The 21,712-nt window shown below is 35.1% G+C and overlaps 1 protein-coding gene across 2 annotated transcripts in view; it reads right to left on the reverse strand.

Annotated features, from left to right (window-relative positions):
- Nucleotides 1-21,046, reverse strand: part of LOC107667167 (potassium voltage-gated channel subfamily C member 1-like) — a 60,233-nt gene extending 39,187 nt beyond the window's left edge. For both annotated transcript variants that reach the window (XM_016458766.1, XM_016458765.1), the window contains exon 1: nt 20,420-21,046. In XM_016458766.1, the coding sequence (XP_016314252.1) occupies nt 20,420-21,037 (618 nt within the window). In that variant the 5' untranslated portion in view covers nt 21,038-21,046. The remainder of the gene's footprint in view (nt 1-20,419) is intronic.
- Nucleotides 21,047-21,712: the final 666 nt, after the last annotated feature.

The raw sequence follows: 21,712 nt of genomic DNA on the forward strand, positions 1-21,712 counted from the left end.
ATGAAATCCTAAAATATAGTATTACCATAATACCATGTCCAAAAAATATGGTATTGCTATGGCGCCATATTGAAAAAAACACACAGGATATTACCATACGACACTGTCAAAAACATGGTATTACCCTAGTACCATGTCAAAAAATGTGGTATTTCCATGACACTATAATGAAGAAACATGGTATTACCATGCTACACTGTCAAAAACATGGTATTAGCACATTACGCTGGGTATTTGGAATGCTGCTCGCTATTGCTCTGTCTTTGCTGCAGGAAGAGGAAGCGAGCACAGCGGTTGTCATGGAGACAGTGATGAAGCTGTGCTGCGGTAAACACATCATTAGAGTCACGTTAACATTCGTGTGCACACGCTTTCACACACAGAACAGCACCATACAATGAGCGAGACGTTCAGTCGCTCGCAACATGTGTGAAAGTCACTTGTCACTGTTCTTTTCTGTTTCCAGCCTGCTCTTTTCCCCTAATCTTTCTGTCATTGCCCAGCAATGTTAATCTCCACCAGAAAGCGCTAAAATTGATGTTGAAGGGATAGTTCAGCCTAAATGAACACTTCTGTCACTTCTGTTCGACTCACACTAATGTCAACACTCATATTGCAGGAGATATTTAGCAGGATATCAAGACTACTCACAAAACGAATGAACAAAATCTGAGTGACAAGCTCCAAAAAAGACAAAAGAGGTCCATAAAAGTAGTTCATACAACATGCAAACTAAATCTTTTTAAGACATACAGAAGCTTGGAGTCATTTGGAGATACTTTACTGTTTTTGAAGGAAGTCTCTTGAGCCTGCCAAGGCTGCATTGATTTGACCAAAAATACAGTAAAAATGGTACAATTGTGAAATATTATTACAATTTAATATATCTGATTTTTATTTGAATATATGTTAAAATGTAATTTATTCTTGTGATGCAAAGCTGAATTTTCAGGATCATTACTCCAGTCTTCAGTGTCTCATGATACTTCTGAAATCATTCTAATATGCTGATTTGCTGCTCAAGAAAATGTATTATTTATTATAAAAATTGAAAACAGTTGTGCTGATTAATATTTTTGTGGAAACTAAGATACATTTTATTTCAGGATTCTTTAATGAATAAAAAGTTCAAAAGAACAGTATTTATTTGAAATGTAATCTTTTTGCAACATTATAAATGTCTTTAATGCCACTTTTGCTCAATTTAATGCATGCTTTTTTTATCTTACTGACCCAAAACTTTTGAACAATAGTGTACATTAGCATTTTTTTAAATGTAAATGACACGACATGACATTTTTTAGTATTTCATTTAGATTATTTTAATTTAAAATAAATATTACAATTTTACATTTTTATTGTTTAATTAATTTTTAGCTTTTTATTAATTTACAAATGCCAGTTTGAGAATTCCAACTTGAAGGGAGCAACAGAAAAGGTCTTGTTCTACTGTTGCTAAAATGTAGTATGCATCAGAGCACACTATGCAAGGTACTGTATCCCACAATGCAAAGCATTCTGTTCCATTTCCAGTGTGATTAATGAACTCCAGTTAATGTATCAGCCAGGATTTTTAACATATCTTGACTCATTATTTCATCACACTGCCAAATTAAAGGAACAGTTCACCCAAAGACGAAAATCCTGTCATAATTTCCTCACCTTCATGCCATTCGAAACTCGTATGACTTTCTTTCTTCTGCAGAAAGAAGTTATTTTGAAAAACACTGGGAACCAAATAACATTAGACCCCATTAACTTCCATTGTAAAAAAACAAATACTCAGAATATCTTCTTTTAAATTCCACAGCAAGTCATACAGTTAACACAAAATTACGGAATTAACACAAAATTGGAAAATGCACTTGAAAACTGAATGCCACTTGTTAAATAAAAAACAAACATAAATTAGCACTGAATATTGTTTCATATACAGTATACAGTATGCACTGTGCATTAAGCAGCAGGCAACTCCATGCTGAACATGAGCACAGAGTAACAGTACATCAGAACCTGCACGGATTATTTTTGTTTTTTGTAACCTGCACAGATTATTATCCAAACACGCTCCCTCAAGACTTCTGGGTCAGATCATTCCTGCCTACAAAAGTACAACCTTCTCACACACGTTTAAGAGTCCTTTCAATTCAATTCAATTCAACTTTCCTGTTCAGTTCACAGTATTAGTGTGACGTCAGGTTGACTTCAGTACATCTGGCCGCTAATTGAGGTGTGGCAGCCTGAAGACATCAGGATGTTTAATTGGATGCAATGTAAAGACAAGAGAGGACAAAAGATCATCAGAGATAAATTACAGAACATTATTTCAATAGTTCATACTCTTACATTTAATGCTGTTAAACATACAATTTAAATTAATGCTAAAGCTACACTGTTTGTCAACTGTAAAACCACTGCTTTGGCAATTGTTAATATTCATGTTAAATTATATTTTTTGTTTAATATTCAATATTATTTTTTATGTTCTTTAGGATTTTTAAAATCCATTTATTATTTTTCAAATATAATTAGTCACATTCAAAGATGTAAAATGCTGATAAATGTACAATCTAAATAAATGCTAAAGTTACTACAATAGTCAACTGTAAAACACTATATTTTTGGCAGTTTTTAATATTAATTTTTATATGCTTAATATTTAATTTTTAATATATACAAATTTTTTTACATTATCTAGGGGTTTTTTAATATTTATTTTTTAAATATGATTTAGAATTTTTAATCCAATTACTATTAATAATAAAATGTACTATTTATTGAACATCAATGTCTTTTATCATATTGCTGTTGTACAGTTTTATAAAAGCCAACAATAGGCAATAGCAAAAGTTAAATTATCAAACGTATAGTACAGACATTAAATTATGATTGGATGAGTCACATTCAAAGACAAAAAATGCTAATAAATATACAATTTAAATTAATGCTAAAGTTAGACAAATTTTAATATTAATATTCATTATTTTTACAATTACAGTTTTTATATGCTTAATATGCTTATTTAATATATTTTTTAAATTTAATTTCATTGTTTTTTATTATCAATGTTTTAAAAATATAATATAGAATTTTTAACCAAATTATTATTAAATAATTCACTAATTATTGAACATCAATATCTTTTATCATATACTGCTTTTGCGCCATTTAGTAAAAGTCACTCAAGGATTTGTTTTATAGGTATTTACCATGCTTAAAATGCTGCTAAAAAGAACATTATTTTTTTTATTTGGTGTAATGAAATGTGTTTATGCGGTTTAAGGTTAGTGACTTTGAACGTGGCATGGTTGTAGACAATGTTGGGCCTTAAGTGAACAGAGGCCGGAGGCCTAGAGTGAGCCGCGGCCTAGAGTGAGCGGACTCCAAAGAGAAAGGAAAAATTGAAATCGCATCATATGACCCCTTTAACGTAATGTCATGCCTAAAACACCTACTAACTCAAAATTAACTAAAATCACCGTGACACAATCTAATGTGGCTTATTTGCTTAATTAACCACTCTGACTGAATAATAATTTGCACAATCTGAAATGCAAATGCATAAATAAGATTTATACGTTTCTGTAGATGCATATAGACACTGAATAGACGTTTTAGAAGTGCACACACACACACACACACATACACACTCATGCATCAGCAAAGAAGGAAATATATCAAGCTGCCTGCCACATGGGAACGACCCAAAACATCAGGAGAGACACCTGAGAGAGGTGGAGAGAGAGAGTGATCGGTCATTTGATGTAACACAGGACACTGCGGGATACTGAAGGTCATAGGGGGACAGTGTGTGTGTGTGTAAGACAGCATGCATGCCGGTAGGACGTCTATAATGACAGACAGCAGCGTGCAACACCGGTTCACACATGCATTGGTGCATTAGAAGTTCCTTCACATACATATGCATGATTGCATGCAAACAAATGTACTTTTTTGTGTAGTGCATCAGCTATTCTGACAGTGTTTCATTAGTTAACACGTTCTGTGTAAAACATGGTGCACAAAGGCGTGCATGCTTGCAGTGCCAGCAAGAGTGCTCATGCTCCGTTGCGTGTGGGGCCGTCTAAGCGTTCTGCCTGTTTTGTATTCTCTCTAGAACACTGCAGTGTTGCCATGTACGTTTGTCCTTGCAACACAGCGCCCACCCCCTTTTTCAGAGCTCCTGTCTCATTCACTCACCTCTTTTACTTGCAGTCTCTCTATCGCTCTCTCTTTCTCCCCTCTCCGCTCTCATCTTGCTCTATCTTTGTCCTTAATCTAACTGAGAGCTTTTGTGACTAAATATTGCTTTGTAAGAGAAACGGCAAAGTCACGGCGTGCACAAGCGCATGATTACACAGGAACTAACTTGCCTTTAAAATGTGCATTACATGTGTGTGCTAGTGCACTGAGCAGAAATACAGAACAAAAAGTATATTTGTTTAAAAATACAGTAACATTGTTATAATTTTAAATAAGTTTTCTATGTAATTATACTGTAAAATATCATTTATTCTTGTGATGCAAAGCTGAATTTTCAGCTTTCAGTGTCTCTTCAGTGTCTCATGATCCTTCAAAAATCACTCTAATATGGTGATTTGCTGCTCATGAAACATTTCTTAATATCTTTGTTCAAAACAGTTGTGATGCTTACGATATTTGAAGCCTTTGAATTTAAGAGAAATGGCAAAGTCGCAGTAATAACTTGGGAATCTTGCCATAACCTGTACATGTATGTGTTCTTACACTGAGCAGAAAGTCAAGGTGATGAATTCAGCATTGGCTATGCTGGACTCTATATCGCATCTATCCTGAAGGAGCAGATGGTTTTGCGCGCACGCACACACACACACACACACACACACACACACTGTCCTTCACTAAAGAGAGTTGCTAGTGATCTGCAGGACCATTGGGAACATATGAACGCACATATGAATGTGCCTGTTATATATATATATATATATATATATATATATAGACTACAGCTTGTCCACCTGTCCAAGGTCATTCCTAAATTATATTTGGAGGTTCAGGAAATGAACAAGTGTGTGTGTGTTGTTGCCCTTGTCCTGTCTCCCAGACACGGACACTTTGGGACAGTTCTCCTGAGCCAGCAAAAATATATAAAAATAAATAAACAAACCAAAAAATGACAAGAGGGCAAAGAGAAGACAAATGATGTCAAAACTAAAGATTTGTGTTACTAAACTAGTGATGATCAAACAGACAGTATATATTTTATCAACCACAGAATATCTCACAAAAGCTTTTTTGGCCCATAAAGGGCAATACAATACAAGAAACAAAAAAAGCACCAAAATTAATTTTTTTTTTTATTTATTTTTTTTTTTACATGTACACTACCATTCAGAAGCCACTTATGCTCACAAAAGCTGCATTTATTTGTTAACAATACAGTAAAAACAGTGAAAGATTTTTGTTCTTTTCTATGTGAATATATTGTAAAATATAATTTTTTCCTGTGATCAAAGCTGAATTTTCAGCATCATTACTCCAGTCTTCAGTGTCACATGATCCTTCAGAAATCATTCTGATATGCTGATTTGTTGCTCAAGAAACATTTCTGATTACTATCAATGTTGAAAACAGTTTTTCTGCTTAACATTTGTGGAAACCGTCATATGTGTTTATTTTTTTTTCCAGATTCTTTGATGAATAGAAAGATCAAAAGAACAGCATTTCTTTGAAATTGACATTTTTGCAAGATTATTTATGTCTTTATTGTCACTTGCATTTAATGCATCCTTGCTGAATAAAAAGTATTTTAAAAGTACCATGCAATTACTGTGGTACATTTACAAAAACATTCAGGATTATTAGGTTAAAATATTTATGACCAACTAATAAGGCTGAGAATAAAACAGCTCCTCAGAGATGCATGGAATTACTGCTGTCAATAATTAGACAAGCGTTAGTGAACATTAAATCATGGTCATTTTATAGCTGTTTATCCATTTATCGGAAACAAAGATGCCAAGGACAAACCTCCTGCATCCAATCCATATGAAAAACAGGAAATCCTGTTAGACATTCCCAATATTCCCCATCGCATTAACAACGGAACATCCTCACATAGAGACGAAGAATCTGTATGCCAGTCAGACACTGTGATGCTGCTGCTCTGATGTGGCTCAGCAGGATATGATCTCATCGCCACAGGAAGTTCCAATTATCACTGAGATGAAATTACCCAGCAGGTCCGAGCTCAGGCTCCCTGTGGAACAGACATGAAACTGAAGAGATCGACACACACACACACACACACACACACACACACACCTGTGTCAGGGAAAACCGAAACGCTTTCTGTCGAATCTTTCGAAGCCCTGGCGCCAATCACAGTCTAGCACATATGAGCAATTCTCCAATACACTATCAGTCAAAAGTCTGGAAAAATTAAGCTTTTTTCATTTTTGAAAGAAGACTCAACCAAGGCTGCATTTATTTCCTTAAAAATATAGTAAAAACAGTAATATTGCTAAATATTATTGCAATTTAAAATATCTAATTTCTTTTTGAATATATTGTAAAATGTAATGTATTCCTGTGATCAAAACTGAATTTTCAGCATCATTACTCCAGTCTTCAGTGTCGCATGATGTTTCTTGAGCAGCATATTAGAATGATTTCTGAAGGATCATGTGACACTGAAGACTGGAGTAATAAAGTGGGGGTATATATGCTTTTATCAGTGTTTTTAATCAAAATGACTCAAGATAACAGTATGAATACACTAAAAAAGCATTTACTGTTATAAAAACAGAGATTTGTGAGCATTATTGGCATTGAATTGTTAGAATAAACACGCAACACGTCGTGCTTGTCATCACAGAATCTGACCAATGAGAATAAACCGTGTCGTTATCAAGGCTCTCGCAGCCGATTTTGAGCAACTGCAGCGCCTGACCTCGGCGGCTGGTCTAGTTTTGCTCTCGCGGTATTTTGGTGGCACACGTGATCGTAAAGCGGCTGCAGCGCCGATCAAACTCGGACAAATGTTCTAACCAGAATGCATTGCTTTTGTCAGGCGGCAGCCGATCTTTGCAGCGCTGCATGAAGTCGAACAAGCTTAATGGCAACCTGAGGGCTACTTATATCAAACTATAGGGTCACATGACAAAAACCAACCAATGAAAGTATGACACATCAACTAGACAACCAATAGAAACGAGACACATGAGGGAACAGGGAATCACATGACTAGACAGGAACCGTGACTATGAACTAAACAATAATAAAAGACATGAAAATATGAACAAAAACCAGCGTGACAGGTACGCTGTAAATTCTGTTTACTTACGCTATAAATTGCAGGCTGTAATCTAAAGCGTTACCGTGTTCTGCTAATACAGTTTTGGTCATTCTAATATTGTTGTTTTCTGTAAAGTAATGCATAGTGCAAAATTAATTTTTAACAAAATCTTTGATTAAATGTTTAACAAAATTATGTGTGTTCCACAAACAAAGCAAAATGTTAAAGAAAGAAAGAAAGAAAGAAAGAAAAAAAGAGGTGTAACAACTGAATTCAAGTGTTAACCTCTAATACATTTAACCAGTGATTAAAATTAACCTCTGATTTAAATGAATTGAATCTTGTAAATTAATTTATTCACAGTGGGGGAATTGTAGTTTTAAGAATTGTCACATTGTCTAAGAATGTACAATATTTTGTTTCTTATCCTTGCATGTGTTGAATTATCATGAATTGAAGAAACGAAAACTGACAAGAGTTACTAATTTCATCCACTGTGAGTTTCGGGTCATTAGAAGGACGTGATTTCAAGCGTTAACCTAACACGCTTAACCCTAAAGTATGTTAAAGTTTTTAAAGTTACATTAGAATCTGATTTATAAATTGTTGATGTAATAGACAAGAGACAGCAAAATGATTGTTCTAAGAATTATTATATAGTTATATACTGTGATATCACATGTTAAACTCTTTGCTTCACAAAGAGATCGACACACACACACACACACACACACACACACACACCTGTGTCAGGGAAAACCGAAACGCTTTCTGTCGAATCTTTCGAAGCCCTGGCGCCAATCACAGTCTAGCACATATGAGCAATTCTCCAATACACTATCAGTCAAAAGTCTGGAAAAATTAAGCTTTTTTCATTTTTGAAAGAAGACTCAACCAAGGCTGCATTTATTTCCTTAAAAATATAGTAAAAACAGTAATATTGCTAAATATTATTGCAATTTAAAATATCTAATTTCTTTTTGAATATATTGTAAAATGTAATGTATTCCTGTGATCAAAACTGAATTTTCAGCATCATTACTCCAGTCTTCAGTGTCGCATGATGTTTCTTGAGCAGCATATTAGAATGATTTCTGAAGGATCATGTGACACTGAAGACTGGAGTAGTGATGCTGAAAATACAGTTTTGATCACAGGAATAAATTACAATATATATTCACATAGAAAACAGTTATTTTAAGTTGTAATAATATTTCACATTTCTACTGTATTTTTGATCAAATAGAGGCCGCACTTGGTGAGCATCTTCTTTGAAAAACTTAAAATCTTTAAAAAAATCGTGATTACTCCAAACGTTTGACCAGTAGTGTACATAAAGACAAATAAAATGAGAGGTTATGAACCTCAGACCAGGACTCGTCATGGAGGACATCAGGAGGAATGTGGTGGGACAGCTGTGTAAATTGGCTGAGGGTCATAACAGTATACTTGTCTTTGTCAATTAAGCAACCAGGAGCCCGAATGCAGGGCCCCTGGGAGACGCCAACTCCAAGGCCGTCACATAAGAGCTGTTCATCTGCTCAGCCTTTCAAGCCATGTCAAGACTGCGAATAAAATATTCATGGATCAGGGCGCCAGTGTCTCTGAGCTCATGATGCTGTGAGCTGCTACAGGTGGAGCTCCTCTGGACCTCAGCGGAGAACACTGAGATCCCTGCGATCATCAGATCATCTCATTCATAGGAGAAGATGACTTTACTGAATCGCAATGGAGAAAAATCAAAACAGGTAATGCATCAAGTGTTCTTCCACTATGATGCACAAAAGTAAAAAATGATGAAATCTATACTAAGTCTATCTGTACTACTACAGTTCAAAAGTTTGGGTTCGGTACGTTTTTGTCTTTTTTTGATACTTTTATTCAGTAAGGATGTATTCAAATGATCAAAAGGGACAATAAAGACATTTATAATATTACAAAACTTATTCTTTTTAAATTTCTTTCATTAAAGCATCCTAAAAATAAATATATCATGGTTTCCATAAAAATATGAAGCAGTACAACTGTTTTCAACATAATAAGATCAGCATATTACAATGATTTCGGAAGACGACTGGAGTAATGATGCTGAAAATTCAGCTTTGATCACAGGAATAAATTACTTTTTAAAATATATTCAAATAGAAAACTATTTTAAATTGTAGTAATATTTTATAATAATATATGAAATAAATGCAATCTTGGTGAGCAGAAGAGACTTAATATTGCCCTGTTGAATTTTCAGTGTAACAATTTATGTTAAGTTTTACCTGCAATTTACACAGATACAAAATGTAAACATTAAAAAAAAAAAATTACTCAAAATTCTCAATTTTACTCATTTTTTCCTCAGAAAATTGTTCTGCTTGTGTTTAATTAACAAGAACAAATTACTTTTTAATTAAATCTTCAAACTTTAAAACTGTAAGGCTTTATAACATTTTTTTCAAACTTCTCAAACAAGGCTTTTTCAAGCCAACATTTGAAATTGTTTGAAAATGTATTTTCTTTAGTTGGAAATTACAGTCAATTAATCTTAATTCTACTTCCCTACGTTCAAATTTGACTTGCAATTCTGCATTCTGTCTGCTAGTTTAACTCAAATTCTTGCAGACGACCAGGTTTGTTCATGCATGGCACCTTCAGCATCAGCAGAACACGGTCAACATAAACCCTCATCAAACGTATTGGTTCATTCATTCATTCAAACTGTGATTGGCCTGAAAGACTGAAAGACATTTCCTTGTCTCTGGGAGATGCACTTCTCTGCAAATCTATGCATTATGTCCAAATCGAGTTATGACTGGAAATGGGTCTTTTAGACTATGATCTGTCCTGTGACAGTTGAGTTTGGCTCAACTATACGGAGATTCAGAGAAAATGGAGTGTGAAAATTGACATCAAATCAATCAAAATGAACTTTGAAAGCACTTTTCTCTGTTTAAGCGTTTCACTGTTATAGCATTTGGTCTTTGTAGGGCACTGGAATCACCATGACAGATTTAACAGGGAGTGAAGCGCTGATGTATGTTTATGAGTTTGTCCAACTAACAAACTCATAAACAGGCTGTTATATTAGGAACTAACTGAAATAAGTTGAAGTGGAAATACTAAAATTACTACAACTAAAATGGAAATAAATACATAAATGAAGCTATACAGAAATATATAAAAAACACTCAATATAAAACAATATTTAAAAAAAAAATGAATACCATTATCTATCTGTTTATTTCATTCAAAAATGCTAATGTTGATGTACTTCAAGCTTAATTCTATTCAACTCAATTATGATTACATTTAATTAAGAGGTAATGTCAAATGTGTTTTTATAGCCAAATCTCAAGTCATTTAGATTTAGGTATTTAGGCAAGACTTTAGGTAATTTCAAGCTACAATAACACAAAGTATAAATATTAGATGAAATATTTCAACTTAAAAATATATAAAATTAGAAATGTTGTCTTGGCAAATTGAAATAGCCTATGTTAAAGTTGAAGTGCTAAAATTACAATAATTAAAGCTATGAAGAAATATAAAAAAACACTATTTTAAAAAAATACTACATTTAAAAAATATAATTAAAATGAAAACTAAAAATACTAATAAAATCCCATTTAAAATATGAATAAATACTATAATAATATATTAAATTGAAATTATATACTATTATACATCTTCTATCTATCTATCTATCTATCTCTAACTCAGTTATTGAGTAATGTTTAATTAACACAGGCAATGGCAAAAACTGTTTTTATAGCAAATTTCAAAGCATTTTAGACTTTATTTTCTGGATAAATCAGCAGAATCCATTATCCCTGTTGTGAATAAGTATCCTTACATAAGTACAGTATGTGCATACTGAGTATGCACAAGTATGCAGGAATGCACAGAGGCATGTTTGTGTGTTTGTGCTGAAGGTGTGCATGTGTCAGCAGAGCTCAGATGTCCCTTCATTCTCTAGGCAAAACACAGTGTCCCAGACTAAAGTGCCAATGTCACGAAAAGCTGCCCAAAGCAGTTTGTTTAACAGGACTGCTATGCATGGGACTCAGGCACCCCGTCGATATGCTCGGCCCGGCGGGAGGAGGTGTTCTGGGACCGTGCGGCCGGCGAACTGTTGATGGAAGCAGACTCCATGCCAAACACTAGTTATATATGTGAGACTGCTCTAGATTACAGTTAGACGTGACCTTCATGTCTGAGCTGAATACACAGTCAAATATATATGCAGCTGCAGACATTATGCAGGGGTGTAACCAGAATAAAAAGGACAGTATAATGCAAGTTAGGCAGCGGCAAGTTAAAACAAGATATATTTCTTTAAATAAGTTCATGCTGTCTATTTACATCACAACATACACAAATCTTATAAAATAAGTATTTGGCTATAACGCTGAATCAGAACACTAACGGATTGATAGTTGATTCTGATGTCATAATCAGAAAGAAAACATCATCTCTAGTGATGTCATAATGCAGTTCTGATGAAATCACATGAGAATTCTCACTCTTATTATTGTCATTTACTTTTTTCTTTTACAATAAACCGTAAAACATTGAAATAAAGGAAATGAAAGCCTTGAAGTTGAGGTACTAAAAAATAAATAAATAAAAAAGCTTTATTTAAAAAAAGCTATATAAAAAAATAAATAAAGCTAAATATAAAAAAAACAACAAAACTGACAAAAGCACATAAAAACACTTAAACTAAAATTAAAACAACTGAAAAAAGTTGAAGTGGAAGTAATAAAATTATTAAAACTAAAATTAAAATGTAAACAAGGTAAAAAAAACAACCACTTTTTTTTAAACATTTTTTTTTTAATTACTACAACATTGAACTAAAATTAAAATAAAAACTGAAAATACAAATAAAAGCCAACTGAAACTTTTTATTTATCAATATATACTTATTATTTTGTGTTCTTGTATTTCAAGCTTAATTCTATTCAGCTCAATTATGATCGAAATTTAATTAACACATGTAATATCAGAGGTGTTTTTATAGCAAAATTTCAAAGCATTTTAGACGTTATTTTCTGAATAAATGAGCAGAATCCATTACACGTGCTGTGCATAAGTATCCTCACTGTATGTCCAGTATGTGTTAAAAAAAGCCACAACTGACAAAAGAACATAAAAAGCACATGAAAAACTGAAAACACAAATAAAAGCCCATTCAAAATACTAATAAATACTTTATATAATTTACTATATAAATCTATACGTAATCTATATAGCAATAATATGTTAGATCATTAAACAGAGCGTTGTAAGTGTGCCAAAAATGTCTCCTATATATGGAAGACAGATTACAAACAGGTGCCCAGTAAGACTTTGCATCTCTGCTTCTTCCCAAGCAATATGTCACTTGAAATCAAGCCACAAGCATCACGTGATTTGCTTGTGCCTTTTTCACACACGCTGCCTGAGATCTGTATTCACGGTGCTGTGTGCATGTCGCTCTTAGAAACAACCAGTACTCCCGCTCTAAATTACAGCTGAAACAAAAAAGTATTTGGACATCTAAGCCACACTTAAAACGTCTGAACGTCAGTGCATTAGATAATAAAATAACAGAGCAAATGGCATCTGCTGCACAAGCTTTTCTCTTTACTAAAGCCAATTTCCTTCATCCACTGGTGCTTTATCTAATGCAATGGCATTCACACATATTACCATGAAAGTCAAATAACATTGGATTCCACTGACAACAATTTTTTTTGAGTGAACTATTGCTTTAAGTGTACAAAAACTTTTTGGGATCAATGTATGTAACCAACCCACTGTGCGTTCAATAACACAAAGGCCTCTCAAAGAAGGAATAAAAATGACCACAGAAATAATGTCATAAAATAGTCAGACATCTATTAATTGTGCAAATCATGTAAGTTGATGCATTCAATTCTTTTTTACAGCACAATTTACGTAGGAATGGATTTATCAGTGATTTACCAAGAAATTTGTTCTCCATTTTTATGAATAAATTAGAAAAAGTGTAAAATAGTGTTAATTTATTTTTTATTTATTTATTTGTGTGTATTTGAATTCTGAGTCAATTTTGAGCAAATTGTTGCAATCATTTCAATGGAATTAAGAGAGAAAGTCATACAGGTTTGCAATAACACGAGGGTGAGTAAATTATGGACTTTTTTTTTTTTTAACTATCCCTTTAAGTCTCCAAAAAAAAAACGTTTTGTGGCAACTGTATATAACTTATGCACTGTGCTTTCTATGGAAGCCCATTTCCACCATTCAACGCAAAAATAAAAAGGTCATTTCAACCTTTTAACTCACAATTCTGATGTTTTCCTCGCAATCCTGAGTTTATTTCTCACAACTCTGACTTTTTTCCTCACAATTCTGAGAAAAAAAGAGATATAATCTCAGAATTGCAAGATATAAACTCACAATTCTGAAAAAAGTGTCAATTGTGAGATAGAAGAAAAATTCAGATTTTGCAAATTTGTGTTTCTATTTCACAATTCTGACTTTTTCCTCGAAATGGCAAGAATCAAAGTCTGAATTGTGAGATAAAAAGTCACAATTACCCTTATTAAAACTTTTTTTTTAATCCTGTGACAGAAAGGGCTTCCGTATAGCCATCAATAAAACAAAGTCCTTTTAAAAAATAATTTAAAAAAATGACCACAGAACTTATGTCACAAAATTGTCAGACATCTATCAAAACAGAACATTAGATAAAGACAGAGTTGGGGAGTAACTAGTTACATGTAACAGCATTACGTACTTTAGTTACAAAAAATAAATGTAACTGTAATCGGTTACAGTTACTGAGAACAAACGTTACTAATGAAAATGTTAACAATTACAAAGGGGGTTACATCTAAGTACTTCTTGTATTAATATTTTCTATTTCATGTTATGATTTTAAATCTGTATTTAACCTCAGAATGATTTCAAAGTAAGAGGTGCTGAAGTCTGATTTTGTGGTGGCTGTGCTTTAAAATTCAATTATTATAATCTTAATTCAAGTGATGAAGGATTTTGAAAGTCTGACAGTAACCTGCCTGGTTTAAATGATTGAAAATGATTAACAGTTGAAAACAGAAATGTAGAAAAATAATTGTAAAAATCATTAGAAATGTAGAAAAGTCATCCAATGTAATCAGTTACATTAATAAAGTAATTGAAATATTTACACTACTTATTACATTTTAAATAGGGTAACTTGTATATTACATTTCCAAAGTAACCTTCCCAACACTGTATATATTTAAATATATAAAGAGAAAATGATTGAAATTACTCTTAAGCATCAATGTAAATGTTTACGAAATTAGTGTTGATCTCTGTGTGGTCATTTTATGATGCATACATTATAGGATTCTTTCTCAATAACCTTCAGAAGAGTCACGTGCCACTGAACAGTATTTCAGTGCAGTCAGATGTATGTGTGTGTGTGTGTGTGCTGATCAGATGCCTTCAGAGAGACAAAGACCCAAGCGATCGATAAACGATCAAACAATAATCCACAGAAGTGGGGGAGGAAAGCATCCTTTAGCTATAATTGAAGATGTTAAAATTAATCCATAAAGCATTCCTCTACCCCCATCCTCTCATTTCCAGCCACTCCTCCTCTCAAACGTCCATCTCCTTCCATCTCTCACAGCTCTGCTTCCTGCAGCTCGCTTTTTTTCCCTCCTATTCCTTACATCTGACCCTCTCTCGCTCATCTCCTGCTCTAGTGCACAGCTCGGGCTGCCGGAGTGCATTATTGCGGCAGTGTGTGTGTGTGTTCAAGCTTCACATGTGTTGGACTGCTGTAGGTGTGAATAACATGCAGATTATCGCTTGGCTCATAAATGTTTCACACTTCACCCATGCCACGAATCTATAGCGAGCGGCTTTAAATCACACCAGTAATATCCTTCCATTCACCTCTGCCTTCCTCTGTCCGTCCTTTTTTACAAGCGTGCCTCTTTGTCTTGTCTAGTCCTGCTAGATTTGAGATCAGTGAAGTGTTACTGTAGGTTACGGAGCGCTGTCGTGTTCTAATGCACAGTGTTGGGGGTAACGCATTACAAGTAACGCGAGTTACGTAATCAGATTACTTTTTTCAAGTAACTAGTAAAGTAACGCATTACTTTTTAATTTACAAGAGAATATCTGAGTTATTTGCTAATGCATGACCGGAGAGAAACACAGCACAGTAACACTGCTGAAATGCTTTCTGAGAAACCGTGTTTGCACTTGGCGGAGCATTATGTTTATGTTTACATATATTTTTTTTTTAGAGAATTTTGCATAAATACAGTCAAATAAATAAGAGTTACTCGTGAAACACAAGCAGAATAAATTTCTGTGTACATCACAGGCAAAATCGTTATGTAAATTGGTGCATTTAATTAAATTAAAACAGCCTCATTTAAGCAGGAATGGATTTATCAGTGATTTTGATTTGTGTAATGTGTTCTTCTTTTTATGAATAAGGTTGAAAAAGTGTAAAATAGTGTTTATTTAAATTCAGTATCTTATTTACTGTCACTAAACTGAAATAATTTAGCGGATATTTTAGCGCTAAGATTGTTTTCTGAATTTTGAGTAAATATCAAGTGAATTGTTGCATTCAATTCAATGGAACAATTTGTCTGAATTTCTGAATTAATTATCATTGTTTTTGAAAACATGGCCCATTAAGAGTAAAATTGTTTGTGTCAATAAAATTAAATGTTTAATAAGGAAAATTTCAAAAATAAATTTAAAAAATTTGAATATATGAATTATATAAATACATTTAGTAAAATAGTCATAAAACATGAACTGTAACATAAATTGTTGCACTGAAATTCAGTGGACAGTTAAAGAGCAGGTCATATGGGTTTTTGAAAAATATCTCTTTTGCAGTTTATAACGTAGCTATCCTTAAACGAAAATAATCTGCAAAGTTGTTAATCAAAAAAGTGCATGATAAATATAGATATTGTCTCTCAAAAGAGAGAGTCGATTCTAAATCGCCTTAACGAGTCGTCATATTTTCAAATCTTTTGCCTGTTACCGGTATACATCACTGGGTAACACATTTGCATAATCCCCGCCTGCCCGCGAGTCTGACCTGCCCACAAACACTTCTGCTAGTTAGTGTGTTTACATCATGTTGAGAAGACGCTGTGTTCAAGGATACCACAGAAATACAATTCCAGCCTTTTGTTGTTTGCTCAAGGACTCCTCTCTGTGCCAATCACAGCAGGCTTAGCCAGCTGACCAATCAGAGCAGAGTAGGCTTTTGGAAGGGAGGGGTTTGCTCTGAACTTGCTTGGAACGAACCGTTTAGAAATCATTGGCAAATGACTCTAATATTAAATGTATATTCTGAAAAAATTACAATGTTTTCTGACCTTAGATGCATATAAACTTGTTGTAGAGGACTCCAACACAATATTAGGACACTTTAAAATTCCATATGACCTGCTCTTTAACCAAATGCTGATCATGCAGATTGGCAACAAGATGAGATGATACACTGTGATTGGAACTGTGATTTCCCCAAACTGTATGATGGTTAACATAAAGGAGATAACCTTTTTGTTTGATTTTCAGGATTCTTTGATGAATAGAACATTAAAAAGAACAGCACTTATTTGAAAAATATGTTTTTGTAACATCAGAAATGTATTTTCTGTCATTTTTGATCAATTTAATGCATCCTTGTATGAATTTATTGAAAAAAAGAAAAAGTACTCAGAAACGTATTGTCCTTATTTTTATGAATAAAGTCCAATATAAGTCATTTAAATTGAGCATCTTATAATTCAACTGCATTCCACACAGTATATCTCCATCAGTCAGTCACCCTGCTCTCTCAGCAAAAAACCCTCACTGTTTGACCACTAATTGATTGTGTTTACTATATGTGACTACATGCATGTTAATGCTTGCATGCACACAGCATCAACTATACAGTAAACCCTGGCTGACAACACGGTGAATGAACTGTGGCAAATATTGACCTGCCAGTGACATTTGGACAATAGAGATGCATTCCCCAGGTATAAGCCACGTATAGATCCATCTGCAAGTGCACAAACACACAGCAGACAGCCATTGTGCATGTGTCTCATCTATGTATACGCAGACAATGCTTTAAAGCTCTTTCCTAAAAATTTCCACAGTAAGGTCATTATATCTGGTTTCATATAGGAAGATGAGAGCTCCTCTATGACATAACATGTTAAATTAGACAGCCATGCATCTCAATTTCATCTAAAATGCATGAAAGACAATCAACAGCATGCAATAATCAGCAAATATGCTGATAAACCAACTTGTGAGTCAACGTGGATAAATGGACATAGACTTTCTATATATACAAAAAAGATTTTTTGTAAAACAACCTCAAGTCACTTCCTCAGCAGAATCTGATGCGTCCACACAGTGTATGAACACACCAGGGCATTTGTTTTCAAATATTTGACCATGTCTCGGGGCAAAAATATGAGTGATAGTCTATCATATTTGTGCAATATCAATCAAACGCACCCTGTCTCTGCAGCAGCTCCCATATCAGTGCTTATAATTGCATCAGACTGAACGTAAGCATCCATTATTAGCTAAAAAAAAAACCACAAGCCTGCATTTAAATGAAAATTACCAAGGATGCTATTAAGAAACAAGCGTATGTGTTTGCTGCGTCGGGCATCGGAAGCATAAAACATTCATAAGAGCAGCGGGTTTATGGGCTATAAATGCAGTAACAGTTTTGTGGCTGCTACTGTCAGGTGCAACACTTTAAAACAGCTGAAACAAAGAGCATGCATATGGATCTAAGAGGGAGCTCGTGCGTAATGGCGCATGATAACATGCAATTACACGCATAAATATGAGGCTGGTGTTTGTTTGATGGTGGTGCACTGTGTGATTCTGGGGGAATATCCACTGGCAGTGCTGATTTCATTTTGACAGGCTGATAACTGCATCCTTCAAAGCTCATTTAACCAGCTTGAACTGGGTCAACTACTGCAAACACACGTTACTGCACTAATTACTCATCTAAAGTGACCAGCAACCTCAGGTTAAATGTCTTGATCGAGGACAGGTCACAATCTCACAACTTTTCAATTATTAGCACAGATCTTCATCTACTCCCAAACACAGTTACTTACTCGTTAGTCAGTCATCTGACGCTTCTATCCAAAGCCACTTACTGTACATCTATTAAATGACACATCTTTGCTCAAGGGCACAATGATGGTTGAACGCTCATGGCGTTTGAGCCTACAAACTTTCAATTACCAACCCAGATATTAACCACTAGGCTGTATACAGTAGGTTAAACTATGACGTTACTCACACTCACCAATGCATATTCTGAGGAACAGAGCATAAAAACAATCTTAAATGCACAATAGAACAACCCTTCTTAAGTTTCAACCAACTAACTTTTATCATGCATCCCACTAACTAGCAGCAAGTTGAGTTAACTGAGGTACAAACCAAGGAGCTGTGCTTTAAATACAATCGGCTAAGTTTTCAGCACCACTTGTGAAGGAATAAGAGTGCTCAGATTTACTAATTAGTTGATGCCTTCATCCAAAGTTACTTACAGTACACTAATGCATATTCTGAGGAACAGAGAATAAAAACAATCTTAAATGCACAACAGAACAACCCTTCTTAAGTTTCAACCAACTAACTTTTATCATGCATCCCACTAACTAGCAGCAAGTTGAGTTAATTGAGGTACAAACCAAGGAGCTGTGCTTTAAATACAATCGGCTAAGTTTTCAGCACCACTTGTGAAGGAATAAGAGTGCTCAGATTTACTAATTAGTTGATGCCTTCATCCAAAGTTACTTACAGTACACTAATTACCTGAGGATAGATGTCTTATTCAAGGACAAAATGATATTTGATCAATGTTTGTGGCGTTTGCAACTATAATCTTTCAGTTTCAACCTTTCCAAACAAAACATTATTTATGAATGTTCTTTGAACATTTAAAATTTTCCTTTTTAATGTTTTTTAAAAAGTTATTTCTTAAGCGAATGTTAGCAGAAACATTAAGGGAATGTTACATTTTATCATTATGCAAACATTATGAGAATGTTACTTTTGAATGTTCTCTGAACGTTTTGAAACGCGTTTAAAAATTGTTTTTTTTAAAACATTAAAAAAAAAATGTTTCTTGAATGATGCATACATTTTTTGTGCTAATGTTTTGGGAATGTCATTAAAAACCAGATAACTTTGAATGAACGTTCTGTTAACGTTACTGAAAGAATGTTTGTTCATAACTTTGAAAGAACCTTACCAGAACGTCAAAAGAACGTTCCCTGGTAGCTGGGAAACTAAGCAAGTCAGTTCAGTGGGTTAACACAAGTATATACTATGGATTTGTCAATTTGGAAAAAGTGTCTAGGTTTTTTTAAATCAGTGGGGCACAAATCAAGGGCACAATCTGGGATTTAAACCCAAAACCTTTCAGATTCCAACTCAAATATTTTACTACGAGGCTACTTCACCTTATGTTAACCTAGATAACAAAAGTATGTTCTGTCTTGATACCGTTTACATTAAGTTATGAAAACTATCTGAATATTTAATTTTTTTTTATGTTTTTTCCTTTTTTATGCGAACATTAACAATCCATTTGAGAATTTTGCAAACAATACAGGAATGTTACTTTTGAATATTCTTCGAATGTTTTGAAACCAGTCGTAAGTAGTAACGTTTAAAAAAAACATTAGATGAATATCCAAATACTTTTCATAGAAAAAAAAACGTCCCTTGAGTGATGTAGCTATACATTTTTTTGTTACTAAAGACCAGTAAACTTCGAACGAACGTTCGTAACTTGAGAGAACCTTGATGAGAACGTTCCATGCTAGCCTGTTAGTTCAGTGCGTTAACAGAAGTATACTAATGCTATGGATTTGTCCATTCGAAAAAGTGCCTAGATTTTCTAAATCAGGACGCTCAAACTCAAGGGCATCTGGGGTTTGAACCTAAAACCTTTCTGTTACCAGCCAAACTAGTCCATGCATACAGTGCTTTGAAGAATAGGGGTCTCAAATCAGGGGTTCAACAACATTTCAGCCCACCGTCACCGGCTAAAGTAAGTTACCGGAGCGCTAGACCGAGGAGCTGTCCACGCGTAAAGAGGTGCTGAAAACTCACCCGCGCGTATTTGGACGAGTAGGGATCCTCGAAGAGCGCCCAAATCCGCGGTCGCCACACGCGCCACCAGCCCACTTTCCTGCCGTCCTCCTGCAGGCAGAGCCGCTTCAGGTCTCCGTCCCCCGCGAGCGCCGGGTCGTCCTCCGGCACCTCCGGCTCGGGCGTCTCGAAGCTGTCCAGCGCCTCCTCCGCGTCCCGGTGCTGTCGGTAGTTCATCCAACAGCACGCCTCCACGTCGGTCTCGTCGATGCCCCAGAAGGCGAGCTCCTCCTCGAACAGCGGGCCGCACACGTCGTTGGGGCAGTGCAACTTGCCCGTCCGGTAGTAGTTGAGGATGAACGAGAAGACGGACGGGTGCCGGTCGAAGAAGAACTCGTCGGACTTCGGGTCGTAGTCGAAGTTGCTGAAGGCGTCCGGCTCAGTGAGCCACGACAGACGCGTCCCGGGCAGCGTCTTCAGGGTGCTCCGGTACGTCTCGTGCCTCACGCCGCCGCAGTTGATGACGATTTTCTCGCTTTCCGACGGGCAAGTCATGTCGGCGCTGTAACATGCTTTGTTGGACGACTTGTTCCCACCCTTGCGCCCTTTGAATGAGGAGACACACACCGAACTGAGCATAGGGGAGGGAGAGGAGGAGAAAAACGGAGAGGGGAGGAGAGAGGAGCGGTCTGCGGGGGGACAGGAGGGAGGGGGGAGAGAAAGAGGGGAGATGTTTAGTAAAGGTAAAAATGGAGGGGATGTTGCGCATCATACGGGGGTCCCGCTATTGATATGCCAAAAATACTGCAGTGCATGAAGGCTGCCATGTGACCTTGTGTGTTTTTGGCGAAAGTCGCCTCATGATTGAGGCATGACGTGTGCGCTGACCTTTATGACATCAGGAAATCATCAAGAATTTCAATGCATGTATGTCATACACTCTTAAAGATAAATCTTCCAAAAAGAGGTTTTTGCAGTGATGCTAGAGAAGAACCATTTAAGGTTGCCCTAAAGAACCTTTCAGTGAACAGTTCTTAAAAGAATGCGAAGAACATTTTAATAGTCTAAAGAGCCCTTCTTTCACAAGAATCTTGGATGAAGTAAAAAAGCAGTAAAAAGCTTAATTTTTAAAAGTGAAGGTCATGTACAGTATAACAGTCCTCTATTTAATCACCTTTTCCCTTCAAATATTACTATTTCATGCAGTCCCTGAATTAATACGAGGATATACAAGCTGCATATGCATAATACTCATATAAAATAAGGCTGTTTAAAATAGTTTTAGACGTATTTCATGTCAACTCATCTCTAAAA

The sequence above is a fragment of the Sinocyclocheilus anshuiensis genome, unplaced genomic scaffold (genome assembly GCF_001515605.1).
Source record: "Sinocyclocheilus anshuiensis isolate Anshui unplaced genomic scaffold, SAMN03320099.WGS_v1.1 scaffold415, whole genome shotgun sequence".
Classification (NCBI taxonomy): Eukaryota; Metazoa; Chordata; class Actinopteri; order Cypriniformes; family Cyprinidae; genus Sinocyclocheilus; species Sinocyclocheilus anshuiensis.